Genomic DNA, 27,962 nt, shown 5'->3' with positions numbered 1-27,962 from the left:
TACAAAGGATGCAATCAAACTAGATGGCTCCCAGAATACAAATAGCGTTAAGAAAACCTCATAGCAGCTACTTGGAATTGGCGGTCAGAACTGCTAGTGTGGCCAGAAAACTGCCAAGGTAAAATCTAAATGTACTGTTGAAGAGAATACACAGACCTGTTCCAATTACCACAGTAACCACTTAGCAAAGCCATCACTATCCTTAACAAACACAGGGATCATATAGCCTGAAGGAACACCATTTTCATCCCCATCAACTATTACAATTGTACACCTCTTTGCTATTTCCAAAGCACTTTCTCACAAATGATCTCACTTGAGTTGATCCTCCTAATAGCCCTCTGGAAAAACGGGGGTGGGGGGCAGGCATTACCACTCCATTTTGCAAGAGAAAACAACACAGAGATTCTAAGTAAGGTGCTCAAAGTCACACACTGATGATAAATGGTGAAGCTAGGAAGCATAATGCCAAGGTTTTGAGAGCTTTCTGATAAACTGTATTCTGTACACTCACATGATATATTTTAGAATAACTCTTTGCTTCACCAGATTCCTAATACCAAACTTAAGAATAAATACCAAGACTGGATCGCCAACAAGATCCCTTGTTGTAGCCAACCATCTTTTTCAGAAGAGTCATGCTCCCTATAGCAGTTTCATTACATAAATACAAAACACCAAACCAGGGCTTCCAAATATGAGGATCACCTAGAGATGTAGTTAGAATAAAGATTTGATACGGTACATCAGGGGTAGGGCAACAAGTCTCCAACAACATGTCCATACTGCTGATACCTGGAATATATTTTGCATAGTAAGAGAAAACCACAAACTAGGTGAGGAGACTACAAGAGAATTATACCTCAGGTATGGCAAGATACGCACAATTAAATCAGAACGAACAAAAATAAGTAGGGAATGTTAACAACTGACAGAAATAAAGGCCCATTTTTCTATTTAAGGCAGAGAAATGTAACAAATTTAACAACGGAGGTTCTAATTGATAATCAAGTTTAATCATGGCTTGTATCATGACTCCCAAACTGTTTTTCGTGCATGCAAACAACAGCTGTTAGGATTTTGATCTCTTTAGTGCAACTCATATACACGGACTGAAGCACCTGCCCAGTTAACTGAGACACACATTTTTCCCTCTCAAGTGGCACTAGATATTAAAAGATGGATATATAAAGAGACCTTAAGTCTTTCTTTACATCAGGTATAAAGGCAGTCTGGTGATACCTGTATCCATTATTTACCAAACCTGTTTTAATATGAAATGGTTCCTCTACAATTGCTTCATGCTTATCCTAAAATGATGGACTAATTTCTGATTACTGGTACCATGTTGGCCTATTAACATTTAGTGTTATGGCCAGAGAAATAAGTAGCTGCTCTAAATGCCAACAGAAATTGATAAAGAACTGTAAGCATTTCTGTAGAGGGGCTATGTAGAAGCCAAATCAGGCAAGTTTTGTCTCTAGGAATACTTTTCCCTTCAAAAGGCTATTAAGATTTTTAAAAATCATCTCACTATGTCAAGTCACTTTTTTCACAATACCCCTATGAATTTATTATTAAACCCATTACAGAGAAAACTGAGAATCAAAAATATTAAAGTAACTAATCCAAATCACATGATTCAATCTCAGACCAGTATGACTCTAAAGGTAAGGCTTTTCCACTACCTCAAGATGCCTCTAGAGCAATGCCAAGTCCAACTAGCTTTTATAGGACCACAAGAGGCTACTGATGTAAAATTCTGTCTGAAGGTCCACATGAAAAGTAGCCTATGAATTCGATATTTCCCAAGATTGTTTTAAAAGGTACAATTCAGCAATCAAGAGTGTCAGAGACATATTTCGCTAAATTAAGGAAAGGTGTTATCCATCCATATATCATATTATGCAAACTTTAAAAAACAAGGCAATGGATTGATCTTTGTTGTTATGTAGTATACTGACTATTTAAGAATAATGTAATTGTGACGTTACAGCAAAATCTGTATCTTTAATGAAAGAAACAGACATTTGTAAGGAACTAGAAAGGATGGTTTTAAATGCAGAAATATAATCTTTTTCCCTTCTGAGACAAATTACATTTTCTTATTTTCCTTTAAGGTTGTAAACTTTCTACTGTTAAACTGTCCTGCATGAGAATACTTATAAATAGCTTCACAAAATCACTCATAAACATTTTATATATTGCAAAGGACTATACAAAAATAAGGTGTTAATTCTAGTATTCCCCTTAAGCATAAACTGCAATAAGTTGAAAGCCATTTTCCCAAAGAAACAACATTATATATTTGAAGATCTATACCACTAAATATATATTTCATAAGAGCCTCCTAGGTATTAGTTAGCTTTCTGCCACACTAGGAGAAAGCAAACTGAGTTCCAGGAAATATGAAAATGAAGGTTAGCATTCTTTTACAATGAGAACATACTGTTCTTAATATTCAATTTATGGGTAGTTTCAACTTCTGATGATAAGCACCACCTTTGAAAATGAAATACACCTAACGGTTTTAGATAACCTCTATTAATATAATTACATACATGATATATATTGATAGAGGCACTAAGATATATAGATAAACTGTAAATGTTTTGTTTCAATATTCATGGTATTTACAAACAGCTTAATGATACAGAAGAAAAATTAAAGTTTCCAGATAAAGTTTCCCCCTAGAGTTACAACAAAAAATATGAAAGTAAAATAACCTTAATGATATTGCAGTGTATCTGCCATAACAAATCTGAAAGCCCTACATTTGGAAAGCAGTATTACTGCTAGAAATGAGTTAGGTTGTAAAAGCAGAAATTTTCATATATAGGGGCGAGTGATAGAAATTTCAGGGTTGTAGAAACATCAATTTCATTTTTGTCATTTTGTTTTACATCCAATGTACCTTTGGTCAATGTGGGAACAGAAATGTGGGTATAAAATGAAGTTTACCTCTTTCAATCTCAGATAAATGATATCAGTGATATTCTCCATTTAGCATAAACACTTATCTTCCTAAATACATATTTCAAGAGCACTCTCACAATATTGCAATTATTAAAGCACTTTTCAGAGATCTCTTTTCCAGGTTCATCCACAAAAATTATCATTCCATGTAATATTCACCACTTCTCTCCACACTCAGTTGTAAGTACTGTGCCCATAAGCATCAATGCTGGAAAGAAAGAGGTAGGGGAGACTTCTTATAGCTTTGCACTTCTATTTCAGATGAGTTTAAATTCCATTAAGCTGCACTGATTTCTTTTGAACCCTAAGTTTGGAGAATTATGTGAAACTGTATAACCAAAAATATACAAAATAAAACTAGAGAAACTTTCTATAATCAGGGATGTCAAACAATGGTCACTTTAAAACAATTCTACAAAGTTCTCCTATATAAGCAGTTATCTAACCCTAAAACTAGCCAAAACATTTAACTAGGCTCTGCTACAAGTCTTAAGGTATGCATTAAATATGAATATTCACAAAATTACAAGTCTATCACAGCAGTCTCATCCCTGGCTGCACATTTGAATCACTGCAGTAATATTAAAAAAATTATGATAAAAGGGTCCTGGCCCCAGAGATTGAGGTTCTGATTTAATTCATATTGTACCCAAGTGTGGCCATTAGCATTTTTTAAAGCATCCTGGGTGATTTTAACATGCAGTCAGAGCTGAGAGCCACTGATTTATACTTTATATAATTAATGCTGATCAACTTATAAGAGCAAGCAACTGCCACTCAAAATATTCAACATTCCGAAAATACTGCTTGAAATGCAGAATATTGTTGCATATTAGAAAACAGTTGGACCTGGCACTCTAAGTTTATACTATTTTTACTTTTTTTTATTGCTCTTGTTACAATGAAAAGAGATTTCATCTGCAGTACTTCTTAAGCTGGAAGGGTGGGGACAAGGGTGCAGCAAGGAGAAAGCCTTAATAAGATACTAGCTCAAGCAAGACAACAGTGCAGACTTTATGTGGAACAATGTTGTGGAAATGTGAAACAAGTTGCCATAAAGCTTTTATTATTTATTAATCTTTTGAAGAAAATCTGGGAAGTAGCTAATTTGACTAATGAGTTTATTTAACACTCAAGAAAAAGTATGTCCTCAATGTCTGGTCAGTCTCTAAAATGAAGGCTCAAGATCCTCTAATAAAAGAGTATGTTCCCTAAAGTTCCATGCCAGGAAAAAAAAAAAAAAAAGATTTCTGGTGGCATTTTAAGCATCTTAAACTTTCCAATTCTAGGGTTAGACAATCTGCAGATACCAGGACTGTTATTTAGCCTCACATACCCACCAAATAAGAATTACAAGATGGTTTGTTAATAAACAGGATCCTTAAGATGTGATAGGTGTGTCTTTAGGCCATGAGATTTCATTTGAAACTATTTTGTCTCAACTAAAATCACAAAATGGGCAGCTTTACAACTGAGAAATCTATCTGTATCACTATAGCTCTTCCCCAGTAGAAACAGGATCCTATTACTGAGCTTAACAAATGTTGTTGAACACATCACAAGCATGTCTAAAAGATACCATGCATGTTTAATACTTCACACATCTCAAAACCTCAAAACTTAGCAGCCCAAAGGGGGAAAAAAACATCACTGAGGTAAATCAAAGTAAGAAAATTTTACTCCCACACATTGTTAGGCAAAAGAATGTGAGAGAATTTTAAAAATGTCCTTCATAAAGCCAAAAACTGAGATCAATCACCATAAAGCACTTAAAAGTTGTTTGATTTAGATGGTAGTGTGTTGTTTTTTAATACCACACTTAGAATAATCTAAACTTTTCCCACAAATGTTTAGTATCTAATACCCCACTCCCTGCTGTTTTGTGAAGTTTGAGAAGCAGCAAATCAAATTTCCTAGAGCAGCTCCCCAAATGGGTTCTTCCCTGCAGAGTCCAGCAAATAATGTCTTATGAGTATCCTTTAGTCTACTGAGCAACTTGGGAAACATCACTCAAGGTATTTGTATAAAACACAATTAAAGAAAACTCTGAGATTTGCTTCAAGCTTAGAAAAACATCAAATTTATAAAGACTTTATTCTTACTTGAATTGAATCAGTAAATTAACTCTTAATAAGAGCCTGGGTGTAACTTTTATAAATCTTTCTCTATTCCTTAAATTATTACTATAAATGCTCATGAGTTCTGCTGTTTGCTTTCTTGTATATATTAGATGAACTGAAATTACATTTACTATTGTGTGGGATTCTTGTTTGCTTACAAAGATAATTAAATCATATTTTTCAGTTAAATGTCCTTACGTAGCAATCATTTTGGTAAGCACCTACTAGGTTCCTTATACAGTTTTCTTGGAATCTAAATATGAGCCTGTAATACATAAGCCTGTTTAATAGTGATTAAAATAAGAGAATAGAAATCAAGAAGGAGAGAACAAAAAGCCACCATCTTCTCCGAGTCTAGCTTTTCTAATTTATTTTAGTTGCTCTGTCTTATATTTTTTCCAAAAGGCTGATAGACTAAGGAGCTCATATGTCTTGATCCTAAACAACTTGGTTTTGCTTCTTGTGTTAGAATGTAATCAGGAATTGCATTTTTTTCAAAAATAGAAAATGTTCATATCATCTGTATGTCAAGGCTGTCCATCATCCACACTGAATTACAAGAATCATACAGCAAGAATGCTCAGATCCAGCCCCAGAACTCAAAGCAGTTAGAACAGAAGGTAAAGAAGTGATGCATAGCAAACACTGAAAAGCAGATTTCCCTAAAAGGCTCAACCGCTTCAATATAAACTGCAAAGCAAGTGAGATTAGATTTAAATTTTGGATGAATTCACTTTATAATACGTATTTCCCAGACTGAATTAAAGTAAACATGTATTTTCTAGACTACTTTGTAGGTCAATCATTTCAGACACTGAAAACATTACACATTTTTTCATAATCAATGCAAATAGTTCATGATAACAATTCTAAAATTGAGGTCTAAGATGTGAGCTATATGATGCATAGAAGATACATAAAAATATCTTTTTAATACTAAAACAAAAAGTTCCAAATAAAGTAAAATCAATAAAATATCCCAATATTTGATATGTTGGCAATAAAAGCAATCTAAGATAATCTATTGGAGATGCAAGACTAAAAAAAACATGAAATAATGCAAAAAGAGTTTTAACATTTTAGAAAGTAGAAATGTGTCGCCAGATATTAAAACCACGGGAAGTAGAAAACCCACTACCTGCAAGTGAAACGCTCATAAATTTAGAGCTTATTTACATAGTTTAGTGATTTCCCAGCCATCAAAGGGAACTGTAGTTTTCTTAATTATAAATAGTATGATCTAAAATAACCTTTTGTGGGTAAAAAGGACACGTTTCATTCTTTTTCGTTCCACAAGAATACCTATTAGTAAAATTTTTTAGCAAATTGTAAAGTATTTTCTCTATTTCTTGGATTATCATTGAATAAAGTCATTTATGATCAGTGATGTGCAAGAAATACTCAGTTTTCACTAAATTTCTGTTTAATTTTTAATGTATATTTTACACCAAACATAAACATATTTCACGTTAAACTAATATGAATTTTTCTACCAGTTGCAAATAAATTATCCATTCTCATTTTAAGCAAAAGTCAATATAGCAAATATATTTTGACTTGTACTTTAAATATAGTAAATCTAATCATAATGTAGTCACTATTGTAGTTACCATATAATGCATGAAACATTTAAACAACTAAAACATAGCTTGAAGGCCTTTACCAAGCTGTGTATCTGAAATGAACTCTGATAAGAATTACTTGCTGTTGAAGTTTAGTTCACCAGAGGGTATCTTCACCAAACTACTCTCTTTGCAGGAGGGAAGATGCTAATAATTTTCTATTTTATTATAACATTTAATTCACAAAAGTGACTGTGATTCCTACAACGCTACTTTTATTTTTCTATCATCTAGCAATGGCAAGCACATATTTTCAAAATTTTCTGATTTAGATAGTAGTTAAATAAGAATCTCAAAGTATAAAACAAACTTCTTTAAAGCTTAGGTCTCCTTCCAACTTTACAAAGACATGACATTTTAATAAACTTATGAAATGGCTGGCCTTACCTTACGGTGTTAGACTACAATTTAAATAAACTTCACAAGATTTTAATGTGTTAAAATGCCAAATGCCGTTCAAAGTTTACACTGGGAAAAAAAAAAAAAACAGTCAGCTGGAATTTTAAATACACTCCTAGAAACGAAGTTCAGTTTTTAAATAAATTCTCCTAAAATAACAAATTCACACGCATTTCTCACACACATATTCACACAGCAAGAGTAAATGTATTACCTTTATGTTAAAAGAGGGAACTTCTCTGGCTCAGTTTGGTGCAAATGATTGCAGTAGCAACAGCGGCAACTGACTGCAGGATCACAGCACAGCAGAAAGCAATGAGTTGGCAGGAGCAGCTCCACAGAGCGGCAGGACAGACTGAATGACAAGCACATGCAGATTGCTTTGAATTAGGCATGTTAGGGGCTGGAACTTCCAGTGTTTGCTCTCCAATAGGACAGGAGAGTTTTTCTCCTACTTAACCCCTTGGGGCAAGGTCTTAATAATGGTAACAGCTGGCATACAGAGGGGCTTGATCTGAGCACAAGGTCAGCAAGCCAGGATATGAAGGTGACATGTAATTTCTAGCCTTTTCCTGCTTCCACAGGGAAATTGCATGAAGGACTGTTTTTAGTTATAACTTCCTTTGATCTTTTGGATTTTAAGTTACTTAGTAGATTAAAGCCATGTTAGCTGATATTATTTGCTTGCTTAGCCTGACTTAAGTGTTACAGATTCAGTTTTCTAACACATAGTGCTACTACATTTAAAATAACATAAATAAACACCAATCTGCATTTATTTCCAAGTTCCAGGGATTCCTGTGTTCTTTCACAAAATGGCTTGAGACCCTACTTTTAGGACAGAAAGTTCATGGTTTTAAAAAGAGGCGAATCTTCTTTTAAAATGTTAGAGCCAGTTTTAAGTATTTTTCTTCCATTTTCCAAACAAAAACAGCAGTTTGTTAAGTAACTTTGACACTGCTTTTTATAAATGTTGGCCCTCATGATGCCAGTATTTAAAATCCCACAACCACAACATAAAAATCTCTTAAATACTACAAACAAATGGTTTAAATTTACAAATGACATCCCTTAGCAAGTAAGTTGTAATTTATTGAAACCGTGAAATCTAACTCTTCATGACTTCGGTAATAAAAATGTGTATGCAATTCTTTTAGCAGGATGTACTGAGTAACTATATGAGGATAGCAGTTTCAAAAATTTCAAAAGCATAAGCAATCAAAGAAAAAATAGATAAAATTGGACTTCATCAAGATAAACTTTTGAAGATCAAAAGACATGATCAAGAAAATGAAAACAGAGAATGGGAGAAAATATTTGCAAGTCATATATCTAGAGTCTAGTATTCAGAATATATATTTAAAAGCTCTTACAACTCAACAATAAAAAGACAAATAATCCAATTTAAAAGAGGTAAAGTGTTTGAATAGACACATCTCTAAAGAAGAAATACAAATGGCCAATATGCACATGAAAAGATGTTCAACGTCATTAGTGATTTAGGGAAATACAAATCAAAACCACTTATAAGTGGTATCTTATTAGATAACATGCTTTAGCTTCTGCAAAAAAACCAAAAATAGCTTGGTAATTCCTCAAAATATTAAACATAGAACCACCATATGACCCAGCAATTCCACTCCCAGTACAGTTGATCCTCATTATTTGTGGATTCTATATTTGCAAATATGATTATTCACTATAAATTATTTGTAACCCCCAAATAATCCTCATGGTGCTTTCACAGTCATTCAGACATGTGAATTGGCAGAGTGGTAAAAAATGTGAGTCACCCAAACAAGACTACCCTCTTGTGTTTGGCTCTCATACTGTAAACAAGTCTCCCTTTTCCAGTTGATTTCGTGCCACGTTTTTCATATTTTGTGCTTTTTTTGGTGATTTCACTGTTTCAAATAGCCCCCAAGTGTAATGCTGAAGTGCTGCCTACTCTTTCTAAGCGCAAGAAGGCTGTGACAGGCCTTGTCACATACAGAAAATATACCTGGTTAGGTAAGCCGCTTTGTTCAGGCATGAGTTATGGCGCTGTTAGGCATGCACTCAATGTTAATGAATCAGCAATAAATATAAGATGTCTTTAAAAAGAAACACACATAAAAACAAGGTTATATATTGATCAATCGATGAAAATGTGACCAGAATCTTACAAGAACCTAATCCTGTATTTCTCCGAGAACCAGTAATTCAGTATTCACTAATTCAGTGTTTGCAGTGACTTTATGAACAAAACTACCACAAATAATGAGAACTGCCTGTATATACCCAAGAGAAAATATGTTCATACGAAAACCTGTACATGAATGTTCATAGTGCCTTATTCATAACTGCCAAAAGTAGAAACAACCTAAATATCCATTAAGTGATGAGTGGATAAACAACATGTGTACATCTATCCAATAGAATATTATTCAGCCATAAAAATAATGAAGCACCGATACATGCTACAACACGGATGAACCTTGAAAACACTGTGTTAAGTGAAAGAAACAAAAGGCCACATATTTTATGATTCTATTTATATGAAATATCCAGCAGAGGCAAATCCATAGAGACAAAATGTAGGTTAGTGGTTGTTGGGCGCTGAGGGGTGGAGACAGGGGTGGAGTGACTGCAAATAGGTATGGAGTTTATTTTTGGATGGTGAAAATGTTATAGAATTAGATAATGGTGATGTTTGCACAGTCTTGTGAAAACACTAAAAACCACTGAAATGTCTACTTTAAAATGGTGAATTTTTTGGTATGTGACTTCCATCTCAATTTTAAAAATAAGGAAGGTATAAAGTTCCGGTCGTTAGACCAGTGGTTCCTAACTTGAGTGTGCAGGAGGATTCCCTGGAGGGCTGCTGAAAACAGATTCCTGAGTCCCATCCCCCAAAATTCTGATTCTGAAGGTCTGGGGTAGGGCTTGAGAATTTGCTTTTCTAGTAAGTCCTCAGGATGTTGCTGCTGCTGCTGTTCTGGGACCCACATTTTGAGAACCATTGTATGTCTGAGCTCCTAGAGGGTAGGAAAGGTAACTTTCATCCCTGTATCTCCTAATCCACCTAAAACAGAGCCAATCTTGGGAGGAAGAGGACAGGGAAAAACAGTGAAATATTTACTTGAGGAAACATATTAAAGGAGTCAGTCTCTAAAATCTTAGGGTATGCTGATTTCATGTCATATGTATGCCAAATGTTGTAATACCAAAAATTCCCATGACAAAAAGGAATTAAAGAATTAAAATAAAAATGAAGGTATTTTAACACTCTTTGATCATCTGAACAGTATTTTGGTTCACTTTATTAAAGCAGCTAATCCTATTTCACTGTGCTTTTCCTTTCAAGAAATACAAACAAAGGTTCTAGAGTTGTTGATCCTATAAAGAAATCCCTTAAATTAAATAAAGTGTCACAAAAACCAAAGACCTGTATTCTCTAACTCAGAACTTGTAAATTCTTATTTACATTTTAATCAAAATTACAGATTTGTATGTCTAATCACTTCATTTAAACATTTGGGGTCCATGTAAAAATAGACAAGTTAAAGTACACTTTTGGTATTGTCACATGGGACACAATTATTTTATAAATAAATATTATTCCCAATTACTTCAATATGTTCCTCAATATATTATTCAAAGTGAAAAGAAAAGTACTAGTGACCTTACAATGTTCTAATATTTTCTGAAAACAGTATTCTTTTTGTCTTAGATCCTACTATTTAGGTATCTTTCTTCATTATTAGGAAGACAAGGGCATGGGGGAGGGAAAAAGAGACCAGAGCCGGCAGGAGACACACAACACTTGGTACTTTTAAAAAAGTGATAAAACAGCTGCTGATTAACAAACTCTTTCCCAGCTGCACCTAGTCAAAAATGCAATTCCGGATTCTGTTACATTTATTAACATTTAAAAGTCTTGTCTGTTTATCTTTTTTCTTAGCATTAAGTGTCAAACAGTTATGAATAAGTAAACTGTGGTATATTGTAGATACTGCTTCAGCAAGATTTTTCTTTCAGTATGGTCAGATTAATATTTTAGTAATTTGGAAGTATAGGTTCAGAAAAACTAATCATACAAAAGTTCTGAAGATAATATTCTATATTGTATTTTGATGTTTCCAGAGTACAAATAGTTCCATACCCACTGAAAACTTCAGACCAGAGCATTATGCTGCCCAAGTCATAGCCCAGTGCAGGGAATCACTGAAGACTTGAAGTTAGTCTCAGCTCTATCACTCACTGGCTATGTAACCTTGAACTAATCACTGAATCAAGAGATTACAGTCTCCTTATCTACAAAAGCCAAACATTAGATGAGATGATCTCATAGGTCCCTGCTGGCTCTGAATTCAGTTTTTATGAATTTGGATATCACTGCAAATAGATAAGATAAATCCCAACTTTACTACTCAAATCTGGATTATTTAAGAAAAGACCACGCATTCAAAGTTCAGTTAGCAAGTCTGGAGCAAAGACCATATTGCAAGCACACTGGAGGGAAAAAAAAAATCAAGGGATGCTGAAATTCCTCCCCAACAAATTTGGAAATATATACATCTGTTTTATATAGTCCTCTTACCCAACGACGAACATTTCTTTCTTATCTCATTTCCTGTTGAAAATTCTACCTCTAAAATCTACCAATTTTACAACAGAAAATTTTATGGCCTTGCTCGTCTTCCATAGTCTGACATCTTCACCCTTATCATGACCTCGTGGCTCTAGAGTCTTTATCCATGTCCTTTCCTATTTTTACTTGCTTTGTGCTTAGTTAAGGGCTCATCGTCAGCATTTATTTACTTCACCAGCATTCCAGCCTTTCAAAGAGCTCCACTAAACTTGCTCTCCCTGCCCTTCTTTTTTTCCTTTCTCTCTTACGTTTAGAAATGTTACTGAAAAAAGTCACCAACAAGGAAGCAGAGACCTAAAACAAATGCACACTCTCAACTCCGGAGGGCTTACAATGCATCTGTGATTCATCTATCATAGGTTCTCCACTGGAAATCTCCACAAGGATGGCCGAAAATCTTTCCCATGCTCCCTACCTTAACCTTCTCAGCAAACGATGCCACCTATTTTATGGGAAAGAATGAAACTATTTGACTATGAGTTCCTTTAAACACTACCACCTGTGCTTTAAACTTTTTCTGGAACTTGTCCCTTATCCCTCAGTGTCCAACCCTCTTTCCTGCTATTAATTACTGTATTTATACACTGTATGTTTGCTCCCCCATAAGGTAGCCACAAGCCACATGTGGTGACTTAATTTTAAATGAATTCATATTAAATGAAATTTTAAAATCTCAGTGTTCCAGCTGCACAAGGCACCACATTTCAGGTGCTCAGCAGTCATATGCAGTTCACGGCTTCTGAATTGGGCAGTGCAAAGAGAGAAGATTTTCATCACTACAGACAGGCTTACTGGACACAGGTGCTCTAGATCTTGACCACCATGTTTCTTTACTGTGTCTCACTCTGCCTCCCCAAGTCCATCTTCATTTTCCCGTCTTTGTCAAATTGTTATTCAATTACTCATAAAAAATGTTTAGTTTTCTTTACTGTGTCTCACTCTGCCTCCCCAAGTCCATCTTCATTTTCCCGTCTTTGTCAAATTGTTATTCAATTACTCATAAAAAAATGTTTAGTTTTCCCCTAGCCTGAAAAATTCCTTCCCTTGGCCTGCTAATCCTCAGGCTACTCACCTACCTTTTCCTTTCCTTTGCCAGACAATACTCAAGCCTCACCCCATCTCGTTCCCTTACTTCCTACAATCTTACCTACCATCTAATAAAACTGTTTCTTCAAAAATGAAACCCAGTGGTCCTTTCTCAATATTCATTTTCTTTACATTTCTTCATTTACCAACTTTGTTGGTAAATATTCTTTTCTCTTTACTCAGTTTCTATTATCCTAACATTCTCTATCTCTTTAACCTCTATTCCGTTTTCTTGGTAGATCCTCTTAATTCTGTTATGCTAAATCCTGAGCAATATCCAGTGGTCTTGTCCTTTGAACTTTCTTCTTTATGTTTCCTGCCTATATTGTCACACTCAATTTCTATAATAAGTTCCATTTCTGCAGCTTCTACTCTCTAAGGACATTTCAATGTATATATCCTGCCAGCAGCTCAAACTCAATTTAAAATACAAATGATCTTATCATCCTCAAACAGCTTCTTGATTTTCCTATTTCTGTCCATCCTTTCAGTCATTTAAGCCCAAAATTGTCACTTAAATATTTATTTATTGAACACCAGATCTGTGCCGCATCCTGAGCTAGGGAAGGAGTCATTTTTGACCTTTACACCCTGTATACCCTTGTTCATTCATTCCCAAGTCCCAGCCATTGCCACATATACCATCCTTTCCATTTCCTCTGCCACTTTCTTAGATTAAATTTCCCTTGAATTGCTACAACAGCCTAATAGATGTGACCATATCTATGGTCTCCTACCTTTTCTTCCTTATCTAAGCAACATAGAGCTTCTAGATACATCATATAAGAAATGGATCTGATCAAGCTGCTCTTCAGTCAAAAAAACACTCATGGCTCCCCCATTAATTTAAATATCTTAGCTGGCACACAAGATTCTCCATTATCTGGGCCCTTTCACCTCTCACTCACTGCCCTTGCCAAACAGAATTTGCTTTACTCCAAACAAGCCTTCACACACACCCTCACACCCTCAGTGCTTGTGCTAGTCTTTCTACCAGCAATGGCCTTTGTTCACATTTCCAACTTCCATAATCCCATCCATTCTTCATAACACACAGCAAATAACATGAAACCTTCTCTGATTACCTAAGCCAGAAATTCTCTCTTCCTATTCCAAGTTATATACATGACCTGAGATATCTTATGGTACTTAGCACATGTCTTTTTTTTTTTATCGTGGTCATTTATATATCTCTTTTACTCTCTTAATCTATATGTAAAGGCACAGGTTCTATTATAATCATTTTTATACCCCTTAAGAAGGGATATAAAGTATATTGTACCATGTACTAGGTCAAATATTTATACTCGACAAATATTTATTGAATAAATGACATAACTTGTTATTACATATATCCTTTATTTTTTTTATTTTTATTTTTATTTTTGAGACGGAGTCTCGCTGTGTCGCCCAGGCTGGAGTGCAGTGGTGCGATCTCGGCTCACTGAAAGCTCCGCCTCCTGGGTTCAGGCCATTCTCCTGCCTCAGCCTCCGAGTAGCTGGGACTACAGGCGCCTGCCACCATGCCCAGCTAGTTTTTTGTATTTTTAGTAGAGACAGGGTTTCACCATGTTAGCCTGGATGGTCTCGATCTCCTGACCTCGTGATCCACCTGCCTCAGCCTCCCAAAGTGCTGGGATTACAGGCTTGAGCCACCGCGCCCGGCCTACATATATCCTTTATTAAGCAGAATACAGTATTGAAATGTAGCCTGCAAAATAATATTCAGCATACAAAATCCTATTGTACTGCTGATTTATATGGGCCTCACAATATGTTGCACTATTCTCAGCTTTTTTTTTTTTTTTTTTTTTTTTTTTTGAGACGGAGTCTTGCTCTGTCACCCAGGCTGGAGTGCAGTGGCCGGATCTCAGCTCACTGCAAGCTCCGCCTCCCGGGTTTACGCCATTCTCCTGCCTCAGCCTCCCGAGTAGCTGGGACTACAGGCGCCCGCCACCTCGCCCGGCTAGTTTTTTGTTTTTTTTTTTTTTGTATTTTTTAGTAGAGACGGGGTTTCACCGTGTGAGCCAGGATGGTCTCGATCTCCTGACCTCGTGATCCGCCCGTCTCGGCCTCCCAAAGTGCTGGGATTACAGGCTTGAGCCACCGCGCCCGGCCTATTCTCAGCTTTTAAATTCTGAATACTAAACTGCTACTGAATAATAAGGAATGATAGTAATTAGCTTTTCACCCTTTTCTCAGTAGAGGTTGCTCCAGAAGCTAACATGCAAGCATATTCTTGGGTAGTTTTTATAATTTTAGTTTTTGTTTTTGAAGGTAGAATTTTCCCATGGCATTGACAGAAATATTTTTAAACAAGGAAAAAAAAAATAAGAGTTTTCACCTACAGTCAGCCAATAACTATAAGTCTGTAGCTTAATTGCCAATTACTTTTTTTTTTTTTTTTGAGATGGAGTCTCACTCTTTATCCCAAGCTGGAGTGCAGTGGCATGATCATGGCTCACTGCAACCTCTGCCTCCAGGGCTCAAGCGATTCTTGTGCCTCAGCCTCCCGAGCAGCTGGGACTACAGGTATGTACTGCACCCAGCTAATTTTTGTATTTTTAGTAGAGACAGGGTATTTCACCATGTTGGCCAGGGTGGTCTCGAACTCCTGAGCTCAGGAGATCTGCCCCCCTCGGCCTCCGAAAGTGTTGGGATTATAGGCGTGAGCCACTGTGCCTGGCCCAATTAATCTTATAATAGCAAATATGATTTCTGTGATAAAGTGTCTTGGAAACAAGTGAATCTGGGAAATCTTAGTTTTTATTCATTATGATCTTTCCTTCATTTGATTATAGACTAGAAAACCATATGCATTTTATCACTAATACAGAAAGCATTTTGGTCATCTAGAATGAAATTTACTTAATATTCATTTATATACTACCAAAAATTTTGGTAGCGATCAGAAACTGGGGTACATATTTTAAAGCAAAAACCATAAAGATCAGTAAATTTCAGAGAAATGTAGTTTTTCATTTTTCTGTGAAGAAAAAAGTCTGACTAATCCTAAAAAATAGGCAAAAATTCCAACCCTCCTTAATGTAACCAAAAAATTACTATTAAGAAAACTTTTTAAATGTGAAAACTAAAGTAGGTTAGTTTATTACAGATTTCATACTGGAATTCAAGGGAACATTTTGTCTTTAACAAGACCTTTTCTCCCACACAAAGTATAGTGTTATGTTTTAGAGGACAGAAGGCTCATATTTGATAGTTTTATATCAAAAACAAGCCGAATCACTTCAGCCATAACAAAATAAGTAGATTGTAGATCATCTAAAAATATAATCTGTGCTGCAGTATGATTTAAAAGCAAAGCACAATAAATCCACGGGCTCTGGAGAGTTTCCAAAATATTTTTGGTTTGTGATACAGTATTTCAAAATGTAATATTTTACTTTTATGATAGAAACTCTTGGCAGGAGATCTACTCCTTGAATGAAGACCACTATGTCTTGACTCTGATCTAATCAGAACATTCTTTTTAACAGTTTCAGTTGTATTTTGTTACCAAACTCTAAATGAATCTACATGAATGTGGTATGCATATATTGAGAGGTTATAACTAATAAACTGAAATTTTCTGTAAGACATCAAATATTTATAGAGAAGGTTACATTTACTGTATGTCATGAAATAAAAATACATGCAAGTTAATTTTCCAATGGTTAGACTTTGTAGGACTATAAATATCACCTGCATACAAATATCTGTCATCATTGCTAAAGGCTTAGATTAAGTATAACTTAGATTATAGCAACATTAAGAAAATGACATATCACATTCCCAAAAATAAAATGAAGTTGTATGGAAAAAGGGAAATGAAAATTCAAATCCCATTTTATTTATACTTTCTGTAATATCTGGTAATATTTTTGGCAAGGAAAGAACTTTAAGCTACCCAAGCTCTAATGTAGAAAACATTAGGGTTAGTAGGGTTAGATATTTCATTAATGTAGAGGGAGTTGTTTTATATGTTGAAAATACGTGCATTAGTTATTCAGAAGTTCAAACAGTTCAAAATTATGTCATGCTATATCTAGCTTCAGAAATTTGTTTATATGAAATAAAGTGCTGTGGTTTGCCACAGTTACTATGGTTACCACAGGACTGAATGAAGGGAGACGAATGCAGAAATGAAAACTTAAAACAAAAGAAACTGTTTTAAAGAAGAGGGCCCCTTGCTTCTAGTGAGCAAAGCCAGCAGCCCTGAGCTTCTACAGCCCTTCATATTTACTGGGTAGGCAGAGCAGGGAGGAGCAGGTAACGATTGCTCAGCTGCTTGATTGATCACAGGTTCACATTATTGCTAACAGGCTTCAAATGTGCCTAATCACAAGAAACACTGCACTTGGGGCATGGCTGCCCTCAGCATTCCTTCTGGGTGGCAGATGCAGTTTGTCAGTTCGCCAACATTCTGCATTTATGAGAACAGTTTGCTGTTTACTCATATAGCCTCCAGTGGTATACTGAGTTGATCATGATCCCCACTCTTTCGGCCTGCAACATCTCTCCCTTTGTTTTTTAATTAATCGAGAAAGGCAATTGCAGGCTGTGCAGCCCTTAATTGCTGGTTGGTGGTTCCTTCAGTCTTCACATTCAAATTCAACTGGCTCATGGCTCGTACTGGGGGAACCAAGACCGTGGTTGGGATCCACGCGTCCCTCCAGTTTCCTGTTCCATGGTTGCACACATCTTGAGGGCACCCACACGGTTTGTACATTTCCTATAAAAACACAAGCATACCCTCATCCCCACATGAGTAAATCAACTGAAACAAAAGCAAAGGCTTTTGTGGCTGCAGCCAGGAGGCATGCCGTTGCTGAAGCATCTGCTTCACAAGCTGTATTTCAGCTTCTGCCTCTTTGGTTAATTACCGCGGGGTAAAACTTTCCATTGATAACAAGAGACAGGCTCCTTCTGATTAACAGAAGGCACAGAGAAAACAAATCAAGGCTTATTCTTCTTGTGCAACAGCACAGTAAAAAAAATCAGTCCTCAAGATCTATTACCATGAGAGACCAGTCTCTTGCTCCCATATCCATAAGCCCACACAACTTCTTTTCTTCAATCTGCACTGCACAAGTGGGTCTACTAGATACTATGGGTTGTGATAAACTTCCCATGTAGTTGTACTTCCAAATCCGATTCCCTCATTTCTCCTTTTGTGGAGAAGGGTGCAATTTACAGGGAATAAGCAACAGCTGAGCAATATATTTTCCCAGTTCAAAAACCCAAAGATCTTGTGCCATTACCACTACCTGAATTTCTCCTTCACAATCAAAATCAACACTCCTGGGACTACAGTAATGCCCTATAAGTTAAGATGACTTTTGCCCAAAATTAATCCCATGTATCCTGTTGGCAAAGGTCCCCAAATACCAGTGGGAATCTTAGTGGGTTTGTTTCCTCCAATTAACGTAACCCGTTCTCTGACTGGGACATCCAATCCTGCGCGTCCAGGTGTTCCTGGGGAGAGGGAATCAATGTGCCTCTGGAGGCCCACCCCTGAAAAGGGAATTGTGGCCTGGACGGGGAATGTCCTCATTGTTTGAGGTGCCCGGGTCCAGGCCCCCTTCTAATTTCCCGACAAAGGGGTGCCGTTTTGATGACAATTTGAATGGCATTGATTAGCACAATGATTTCCCTTATTGCAATGAGGGCAAAGTCCTGGCATTTTTTCTGTTGAGAGGGGAACTGTGTATAAGATCCCTTCTGCCCAGAGGTCTGACAGCATTCTTTTTTGAAATGTCCAATTTTTCTACACTTACAACATTTTCCCACTTTAGTCCCCTTAGATCAACTACCAAATTGGCCATTGCTTCAACCAGTATTGTAGAGCAATGAAGCTCAGTTCCCGTATCTTGACAAGCTCTGAGAAAACCTCCCAAGTTTTTTGTACATCTCACAGGTGCCAGTGTACATTTACAATCCACATTTGCATTCTCAAAAGCCAAAGTTAAAGTCAGCCTTCCTGTAGCCACAAAAGAAGATGGTATAAGGCAATTTTCATCCTCCCTCTTCTGTTCACCACCCTCGATAGGTGCTGTGGGTGGGGCAAAAAATTCTCTCAAATTTTGAAATAATGACAAAAGGACAGTATGAACCAAATTCCAAACAGAAAAGCGAAAAGAAATAGTCAAATTCTTTCTCATGTTACCCTGATTCAAAAACTTCCCGTTCTCTGTACCTCTTTAGGGCACTGACCTTATATTGCTGTCGGCAGACTCGTAATGGGGTTTCTCATCTGTCTGGTCAGTCTTACTTTCTCTGTTCCAGCAGGCCTTCCTCGTTCAAGTCCCTATAGGACCCTATCTGTCCCTGTCTGTCCCTCTCTGTCCCTGCAAGTCTCTGCTAGTCTCTCTCTGTCCCTGTTCGCCCCATTTGGGTGCCACTTGCCACAGTTTGCCACAATTACGACGGTTACCACAGGACTGAACGAAGGGGGATGAATGCAGAAATGAAAACTTTAAAGAAACTGTTTTAAATAAGAGGTCTGGGGAAGAAGAGGGCTCCTTGCTTCTAGCGAGCAAACGCAGCAGCCCTGAGCTTCTACAGCCCTTCATATTTACTGGGTAGAAAGAACAGGGAGGAGCAGATAACAATTAGTCAGCTACTTGATTGATCACAGGTTCACATTATTGCTAACAGGCTTCAAATGTGCCTAATCACAAGAAACACTGCACTTGGGGCATGGCTGCCCTCAGCATTCCTTCTGGGCGGCAGACGCAGTTTTGTCAGTTTGCCAATATTCTGCATTTATGAGAACGGTTTGCTGTTTACTCATATAGCCTCCAGTGGTATACTGAGTTGATCACGACCCTCACTCTTTCAGCCTGCAACAATAAAATTCTGCAAGACGGTTGTGAAAAGATAAGAAATAAGGTAATGACAGATGGGCAGGAGTAAGGATATTTATTTATATCAGAATTTAAGAGTATGAGAAATATGCTAGAATATTTTACTTAGGCCTCTTAAAAAACCCTTGAAAATATATCAATACAGATGTGTTGTTATGCTCAAAACTTAGGCCTGGCTGAAAGAATATATTTATAAATGACATACATTAGAAACTACAATTAAGTCATAGAAGGCAAAAGGGTATCCTAACATATTGAAGGGCAGCATGTCACTAAGCTCAGCAAATGCCATTTCAAAAACACTGAAACAAAACTCATTACAACTGATCGGCATGCTCCACAGTCAGGCTCTTCAAGACCAAGGCATCTTTCGCACATTTATTGCAAACTCCAATGCTGAAAGCCTAGGCAAGTCCTAGCTGACCATTACCATCCCTAAATGGTAGACTTTCGTGGGCTGTTAGCCAGAATGAGCCTCCTGGGTGTGGATCAGTAAATGCTCCAGTTCGTGTTGTGAAGTGTGAACACAAGAAGGCAGCTGTCCCAATGCCCATATCAAGCGACCAGATATGTGCCATAAAGTATGCTACTATGTTGGGGCACAACCAAAAGACTCAGAATGCTGTAACTGGGGCTAGATAAAACCCATAGCAGTCATCAGAGGCACCTTTAACCTCAAATATTTTAGAGAAGAAAAATCCACAGGTTAACCTTGTCCTGTTCTGACTATCCCGTGGGCCGGGATACGTGGCACCCGAACAGGGACCTGGAAACGAGGGACTCCGTGAGGAAGAGGACGCCAAAGGACGGTCGACCGCTAACGAAGACAAAAGGAGTCAAACTCTTCCGATCACCGCGGGAACCTGCCGCGTCAGAATCGAAGGTAAGTGACGCGTCCGAAATGGGACAAGAATTAAGCCAACATCAAATATATGTAGGCCAATTAAAAGAGGCTTTAAAGATACGAGGAGTAAAGGTTAAAGGTAATGATTTGTTTAAATTTTTTGATTTTGTAAAAGACACTTGCCCTTGGTTCCCACAGGAAGGAACTATTGATATTAAAAGATGGCGTAGAGTAGGGGATTGTTTTCAGGACTATTATAATACTTTTGAGCCAGAAAAAATTCCTGTAACCGCCTTCTCTTATTGGAACCTCATTAGAGATTTAATAGATAAGAAGGAGGCCGATTCGCAAGTCATGGCTGCGGTCGCTCAGACAGAGCATATTTTAAAGGTTAGCTCCTGCTCTAACCTCACAAAGCCTCCGCAAGATACGGAGGAGGATCTCATTTCCCTCGAAAGTGATCATGAGGAAATCAAGTCTCCTTCTGTAACAGATAAAGAAATACCACACGAAAACAAACCAAAAAAATACCCAATTTTACAGATGCTTCAAAAGGAGGAGGAAATTAATAAGCCTAATCAATCGGATATCAATTGGGATGATTTAGAGGAAGAGGTGGCTAAATATCACAACCCTGATTTGCCTCCCTTTACTTCATACCCACCCCCATATAATAAGACACATAGTGAGGCTTCTGCGCCCATTGTTATGGCAGCAATAGATCCCAAAGAAGAATTAAAGCAAAAAATTGCTCAACTAGAAGAACAGGTTAAACTTGAAGAGTTACATCAATCATTGATAATTAGGCTCCAAAAGCTAAAAACAGGGAATGAAAAAAATACCTAACTCAGACGCTATGGAGGGTTCCTTGCGCCCACTTCAGCGGCCTGGACAATATGTTCCAAGAGGGGGGTTAGTTGCTAGTCGACATAGAGAAGACTCCTCCCCTAAAGACGTTTTTCCGGTCACGGAAACCATAGATGAACAGGGACAGGCTTGGAGGCATCATACTGGATTTGATTTTACTATTATAAAAGAGTTAAAGACTGCTGCCTCTCAGTATGGGGCTACTGCTCCATATACTCTTGCTATAGTGGAATCTGTAGCTGAGAATTGGCTCACTCCTACAGACTGGAATACCTTAGTCAGGGCAGTTCTTTCTGGGGGAGACCACTTAATTTGGAAGTCAGAGTTCTTTGAAAATTGTAGAGATACAGCTAAAAGAAATCAACAGGCAGGAAACGGTTGGGATTTTGATATGTTAACTGGTTCAGGTAATTATGCAGACACTCAGGCCCAAATGCAATATGACCCTGGACTGTTCTCACAAGTCCAGGCTGCTGCTACAAAAGCCTGGAGAAAACTTCCCGTTAAAGGAGATCCAGGGGCCTTGCTCACAGCGGTTAAACAAGGACCCGATGAGCCATTTTCAGACTTTGTGCATAGACTTATGACCACGGCAGGTAGAATCTTTGGAAATGCAGAAACGGGTGTAGATTATGTTAAACAGTTAGCTTATGAAAATGCTAACCCCGCCTGCCAAGCGGCAATCAGACCTTATCGAAAGAAAACAGATTTAACAGGATACATTCGCCTTTGTTCAGATATTGGGCCCTCGTATCAACAAGGCCTAGCAATGGCCGCCGCTTTTAGCGGCCAAACAGTAAGAGACTTCCTCATTAACAAAGGTAAAGATAAAGGGGGATGTTTTAGATGCGGTAAAAGGGGACACTTTGCAAAAGATTGCTGTGAAAACCAAAATAAGAGTCCAGAAGCAAAAATCCCAGGCCTTTGCCCAAGGTGTAAACGAGGAAGGCACTGGGCAAACGAATGTAAATCTAAAACTGACAGTCAAGGAAATCCTTTACCCCCCAGGCAGGGAAACGGGATGAGGGGCCAGCCTCAGGCCCCGAAACAAGCATATGGGGCAGTCAGCTTTGTTCCAGCCAGCAACAGCAATCCATTTCAAAACTTAGTAGAGCAACCCCAGGAAGTGCAGGATTGGACCTCAGTTCCACCTCCCACACAATACTAACACCTGAAATGGGACCGCAAACCTTAAATACCGGAATATATGGACCCTTACCACCTAACACTTTTGGGCTACTTTTAGGAAGAAGTAGTGTCACCATGAGAGGCTTACAAGTCCTCCCTGGAGTTATCGATAATGATTATGAAGGAGAAATTAAAATTATGGCCAGAGCTATTGATAGTATTATTACTGTCCCTCAAGGAGTTAGAATAGCTCAGTTACTCCTGCTACCTTTGGTTAAAACAGATAATAATATCCAATACTCTAATAGAAATATAAAAGGTTTCGGATCATCAGATATATATTGGGTGCAACCAATTACAAATCAAAAACCCTCTCTAACCTTATGGTTAGACGGGAAGGCATTCACTGGACTAATAGACACAGGGGCTGATGTAACTATCATTAAACAAGAAGATTGGCCCTCTCATTGGCCTACTACAGAAACTTTAACTCACTTGAGAGGAATTGGACAAAGCAGTAATCCTAAACAAAGTTCTAAATACCTAACATGGACAGATAAAGAAAACAATTCAGGCCTCATTAAGCCATTTGTCATCCCTTACCTACCTGTTAACCTTTAGGGGCGAGATCTGCTCTCTCAAATGAAAATTATAATGTGTAGTCCAAATGATATAGTTACTGCACAAATGTTGACTCAAGGATACACCCCTGGTAAAGGTCTTGGAAAAGGAGAGAACGGTATCCCACAGCCTATACTGGTTTCAGGACAACTTGATAAAAAGGGGTTTGGAAATTTTTAGCTCAGGCCACTGACATACCTGCACCCCAAAGGTGCGCTGACCCCATTACTTGGAAGTCAGATGAGCCCGTTTGGGTTGATCAGTGGCCTTTACTCAATGATAAACTAAGTGCTGCCCAACAGTTAGTGCAGGAACAACTAGCAGCAGGACATATTGAGGAAAGTAATTCCCCTTGGAATACACCTATTTTTGTTATTAAAAAGAAGTCTGGTAAATGGAGACTCTTACAAGATTTAAGAGCAGAAAATATCACTATGATCCTTATGGGTGCCTTACAACCAGGATTGCCTTCACCGGTTGCGATTCCTCAAAAATATTTTAAAATCGTTATTGACCTTAAAGATTGCTTTTTTACAATTCCCCTTCACCCTGCTGACCAGAAAAGATTTGCCTTTAGTCTTCCATCTACAAATTTTAAACAACCAATGAAGCGCTATCAATGGAAAGTCTTACCTCAAGGTATGGCCAATAGTCCTACCTTGTGTCAAAAATATGTAGCTGCCGCTATAGAGCCAGTCAGAAAAACATGGGCACAAATGTATATTATACATTATATGGATGATATTTTAATAGCAGGAGAAATTGGCGAACAAGTCTTACAGTGCTTCGCCCAACTCAAACAAGAGTTAACAGCAGCCGGACTACAAATAGCCCCAGAAAAAGTACAATTACAAGATCCATACACTTATCTTGGTTTCCAGATTAATGGACCCAAAATCATTAATCAAAAGGCCGTTATACGTCGTGATCATTTAAAAACTTTAAATGATTTCCAAAAATTACTGGGAGACATAAATTGTCTTCGACCGTACTTAAAGCTCACCACAGGAGAGTTAAAACCTCTTTTCGATATATTAAAAGGAGACTCTAATCCAAAATCCCCCAGGTCCATTACTAAAGAAGCATTAATAACACTCCAACAGGTAGAACATGCCATTGCAACACAATTTGTTACTGGTATTGATTATTCTCAGCCATTAATATTCCTTATTTTTAACACAACAATAACCCCTACTGGCCTATTTTGGCAGAACAATCCCATTATGTGGGTACACCTGCCCACCTCCCCTAAAAAGGTTTTGTTGCCTTATTATGATGCCATAGCTGATCTAATTATCTTGGGAAGAGAGAACAGTAGAAAATACTTTGGAATAGAACCCTCTACCATTATACAGCCCTACACTCAATCACGCATCCATTGGCTGTTACAAAATACGGAAGCCTGGCCAATTGCTTGCGCTTCTTATACTGGCGCGATTGACAACCATTACCCACCTAACAAACTTATTCAATTTTGCAAACTTCATGCGTTTGTATTTCCCCATATTACCAGTAAAGAACCTCTCAATGACGCATTACTAATTTTCACTGATGGATCCTCCACAGGACTTGCCGCTTACACTTACAATAATGTAGTCGTTAAATTCCAGACCACTTATACATCAGCTCAGCTGGTCGAATTGCAAGCTATAATTGCAGCACTATCAGCTTTTCCTTGTCAGCCACTTAACATTTATACAGACAGCGCCTACCTGGCTCATTCAATACCCCTCTTAGAGACCGTGTCTCAAATTAAACATATTTCAGACACAGCTAACCTATTTTTACAATGTCAACAACTTATCCAAAAAAGGACTACTCCCTTTTTTCTTGGGCATATTAGAGCACATTCAGGATTACCGGGACCTCTAACACAAGGTAACGCAACAGCTGACACGGCAACAAAAACCATAGCCACAGTCACTACAGACAATTTGCAACAAGCGCAAAAAGCACATGCCTTACATCATTTAAACGCCCAAACCTTAAGACTTATGTTTAAACTTACCAGAGAACAGGCTCGACAAATAGTTAAACAATGCGCCAACTGCATAACATATTTACCTGTTCCCCATCTAGGAGTCAACCCCCGAGGACTCATCCCCAACGAAATTTGGCAAATGGACATTACTCACCACTCAGAATTCGGTCAACTAAAATATATCCATGTATGCATAGACACCTATAGTGGATTCATCAGTGCAACTCTCCAAACAGGAGAGGCCACCAAACATGTCATAGCTCATTTATTACACTGCTTTTCTATTTTAGGAATACCCAAACAAATCAAAACAGATAATGGCCCTGGTTATATAGCCAAAGCCTTCTTACAATTTTGTAATACCCTACAAATTAAACATACCACAGGCATTCCCTATAATCCCCAAGGACAAGGTATAGTAGAAAGAGCTCATCTGTCATTAAAAACTATTATCACAAAATTAAAAGGGGGGAGTTGGTACCCCGTGAAGGGTACCCCCAGAAACATACTCAATCATGCCCTGTTTATCCTTAATTTTTTAAATTTGGACAGTCATGGAAAATCGGCTGCCGACCGTTTCTGGCATCCTGAATCTCAAAAACAGTTTGCAATGGTGAAATGGAAAGATCCACTTGATAGTTCATGGCATGGCCCCGATCCAGTTTTAATTTGGGGAAGAGGCTCAGTATGCATCTTCTCACAAAAAAATGATGCAGCCAGATGGCTGCCTGAAAGATTGGTAAGACAAATAAATCATAACCATTGTCAGTCCAGGGAAGATAAATCTCCCTGAGAAGTTCTTTCCTTCTTGTTTTTCAGAAAATGAAGCCTAACATGAAATTCCTTTGGAGAATAATCGCTCTATACAACATAGTGACAGTCTATGCAGGTTTTGGTGACCCTCGTAAGGCAAGAGAATTATTACGAAAACAATACGGCCAGCCTTGTGACTGCAGAGGGGGACAAATATCTGAACCTCCGTCAGATAGAATCACCCAGGTGACCTGCACGGGCAAGACAGCTTACCTAATGCCAAACCAGTTATGGAAATGTAAGTCTACCCCAAGAGATACCTCACCTAGCGGGCCGCTCCTAGAATGCCCTTGTAGCTCTTTCCAATCTTCTGTACATAGTTCCTGTTATACCTCCTATCAACAATGCAAATCAGGCAATAGAACATATTATACGGCCACGTTACTAAAAACACAAACTGGAGGCATCAATGACGTACAAGTATTAGGATCCACTAATAAACTTGTACAATCTCCTTGTAACGGCCAAAAAGGAAAGCCTGTTTGTTGGAGCACTACCGCTCCCATTCACATTTCTGATGGAGGAGGCCCATTAGATATTGCAAGAATTAAAACCGTCCAGAAAAAATTAGAAGAAATTCATAAAGCTTCATATCCTGAACTTCAATATCACCCTTTAGCCCTGCCTGAGCTTAGAGATAATTTTAGGCTCGATGCTCAAACCTTTGATATCCTCAATGCTACTTACAATTTACTTCAAATGTCCAATACAAGCCTGGCCCACGATTGTTGGCTTTGTCTTAAAATGGGCCCCCCTATTCCTCTAGCCATACAATTTATTCCCTTGTTGGCTGGACTAGGAATCACCACTGCTTTTACTACAGGAGCCACAGGCCTAGGAGTCTCACTGACCCAATATACTAAATTATCCAATCAATTAATTTCAGATGTACAGACCTTATCCAGTACTATACAAGACTTACAAGACCAAGTAGACTCGTTAGCTGAAGTAGTTCTCCAGAATAGAAGAGGTCTAGATTTGTTAACAGCAGAACAGGGAGGGATATGTTTGGCCTTACAGGAAAAGTGCTGTTTTTACGCCAACAAATCCAGAATCGTCAGAGATAAGATAAAAACTTTGCAAGAAGAACTAGAAAAGCGCAGAAAAGGCTTGGCCGCCAATCCACTATGGACTGGACTCGATGGACTTCTCCCCTATCTCCTGCCATTTCTTGGTCCTTTACTCACCCTTCTACTCTTCCTCACTCTCGGGCCTATAATCCTTAATAAGCTTATGGCATTTGTCAGACAACAAATTGAGGCCTTCCAGGCCAAACCTATACAGGTCCATTATCATCGCCTTGAGATGACTGAAAATGGTGAGTCTTATTTACCTTAATAAGACCACCTCCCCTGTGTGCTGAACTGGACAGTCAATGATGGGTAAGAGGACACTATCTCCATCGGAGCCTAAGACAGGAGGGCCGCCCTTCTGCTGCCTTATCCCATGACGGGCCTAGAAGGTGGGGGTGAGTTCACCCAACCTAAGACAGGCGCAGTTCCCGAGGGGTTTTCTTATCATAAAAATATAAAAAGGGGGACCTGTCCGGAGCTGCACGCCCCGGCCATAGCGAATAATAATTAACGATTAAAACGCCTGAGCTCTATTCATTTCCACCTTCTACCTCCTCCCTATCTTTGCCTTTTTTCCCCTGTACTAATACCTCATTAAAGATGGCGCTCTTCCTGCTTCTTCTTCACTCACTTTTCCCGCGCCCGGGAAAATTGTTACTTAATAGCGCAAGCGCAACATGACCTCCGACCGGAGAAACCGAAACTAACCTGGCCACGCCTTTGGCAATGAGATCATTTCCGCCTTAGCCCAACCCCTTCCCTTCCAAGTGTATATAAGGCAGTGCATTACTGCCATTAAACGAGACTTGATCAGAGCACTGTCTTGTCTCCATTTCTCGTGTCTCTTGTTCCCCAAATTCCCACCCCCTTCTCCAGGGCCTGTTCTGACTATCCCGCGGGCCGGGATATAACCTGTTCCAGGTACTCAACCCA

The 27,962-nt window shown here is 38.1% G+C and overlaps 2 protein-coding genes across 48 annotated transcripts in view; one reads left to right on the top strand and one right to left on the bottom strand.

Annotated features, from left to right (window-relative positions):
• DISP1 (dispatched RND transporter family member 1) overlaps window positions 1–27,962 on the bottom strand; it is a 205,948-nt gene that overhangs the window by 68,141 nt on the left and 109,845 nt on the right. For 10 of the 47 annotated variants that reach the window (XM_077938053.1, XM_077938211.1, XM_077938200.1 and 7 more), the window contains one exon: window positions 7,332–7,472. The exons of 36 other annotated variants lie outside the window; for them this stretch is intronic. The gene's annotated coding sequence lies outside the window, so the exon portion shown is untranslated. Of the gene's footprint in view, window positions 1–7,331; window positions 7,479–27,962 lie in introns of those variants that run through there. One more of the 47 variants, XM_077938084.1, reaches the window with a different exon arrangement.
• On the top strand, window positions 24–27,940 carry LOC144338633 (uncharacterized). The gene is made up of 5 exons (XM_077989001.1): window positions 24–118; window positions 5,629–5,716; window positions 20,391–20,585; window positions 25,963–26,683; window positions 27,906–27,940. The coding sequence occupies exons 1-5, from the start codon at window positions 24–26 to the stop codon at window positions 27,938–27,940; spliced, it is 1,134 nt and encodes a 377-aa protein (XP_077845127.1).

Source organism: Macaca mulatta, chromosome 1 (genome assembly GCF_049350105.2).
Source record: "Macaca mulatta isolate MMU2019108-1 chromosome 1, T2T-MMU8v2.0, whole genome shotgun sequence".
NCBI classification, from domain to species: domain Eukaryota; kingdom Metazoa; phylum Chordata; class Mammalia; order Primates; family Cercopithecidae; genus Macaca; species Macaca mulatta.
Note: the sequence above shows the minus strand (reverse complement) of the source record. Positions and strands in the feature narration are given on the sequence as shown.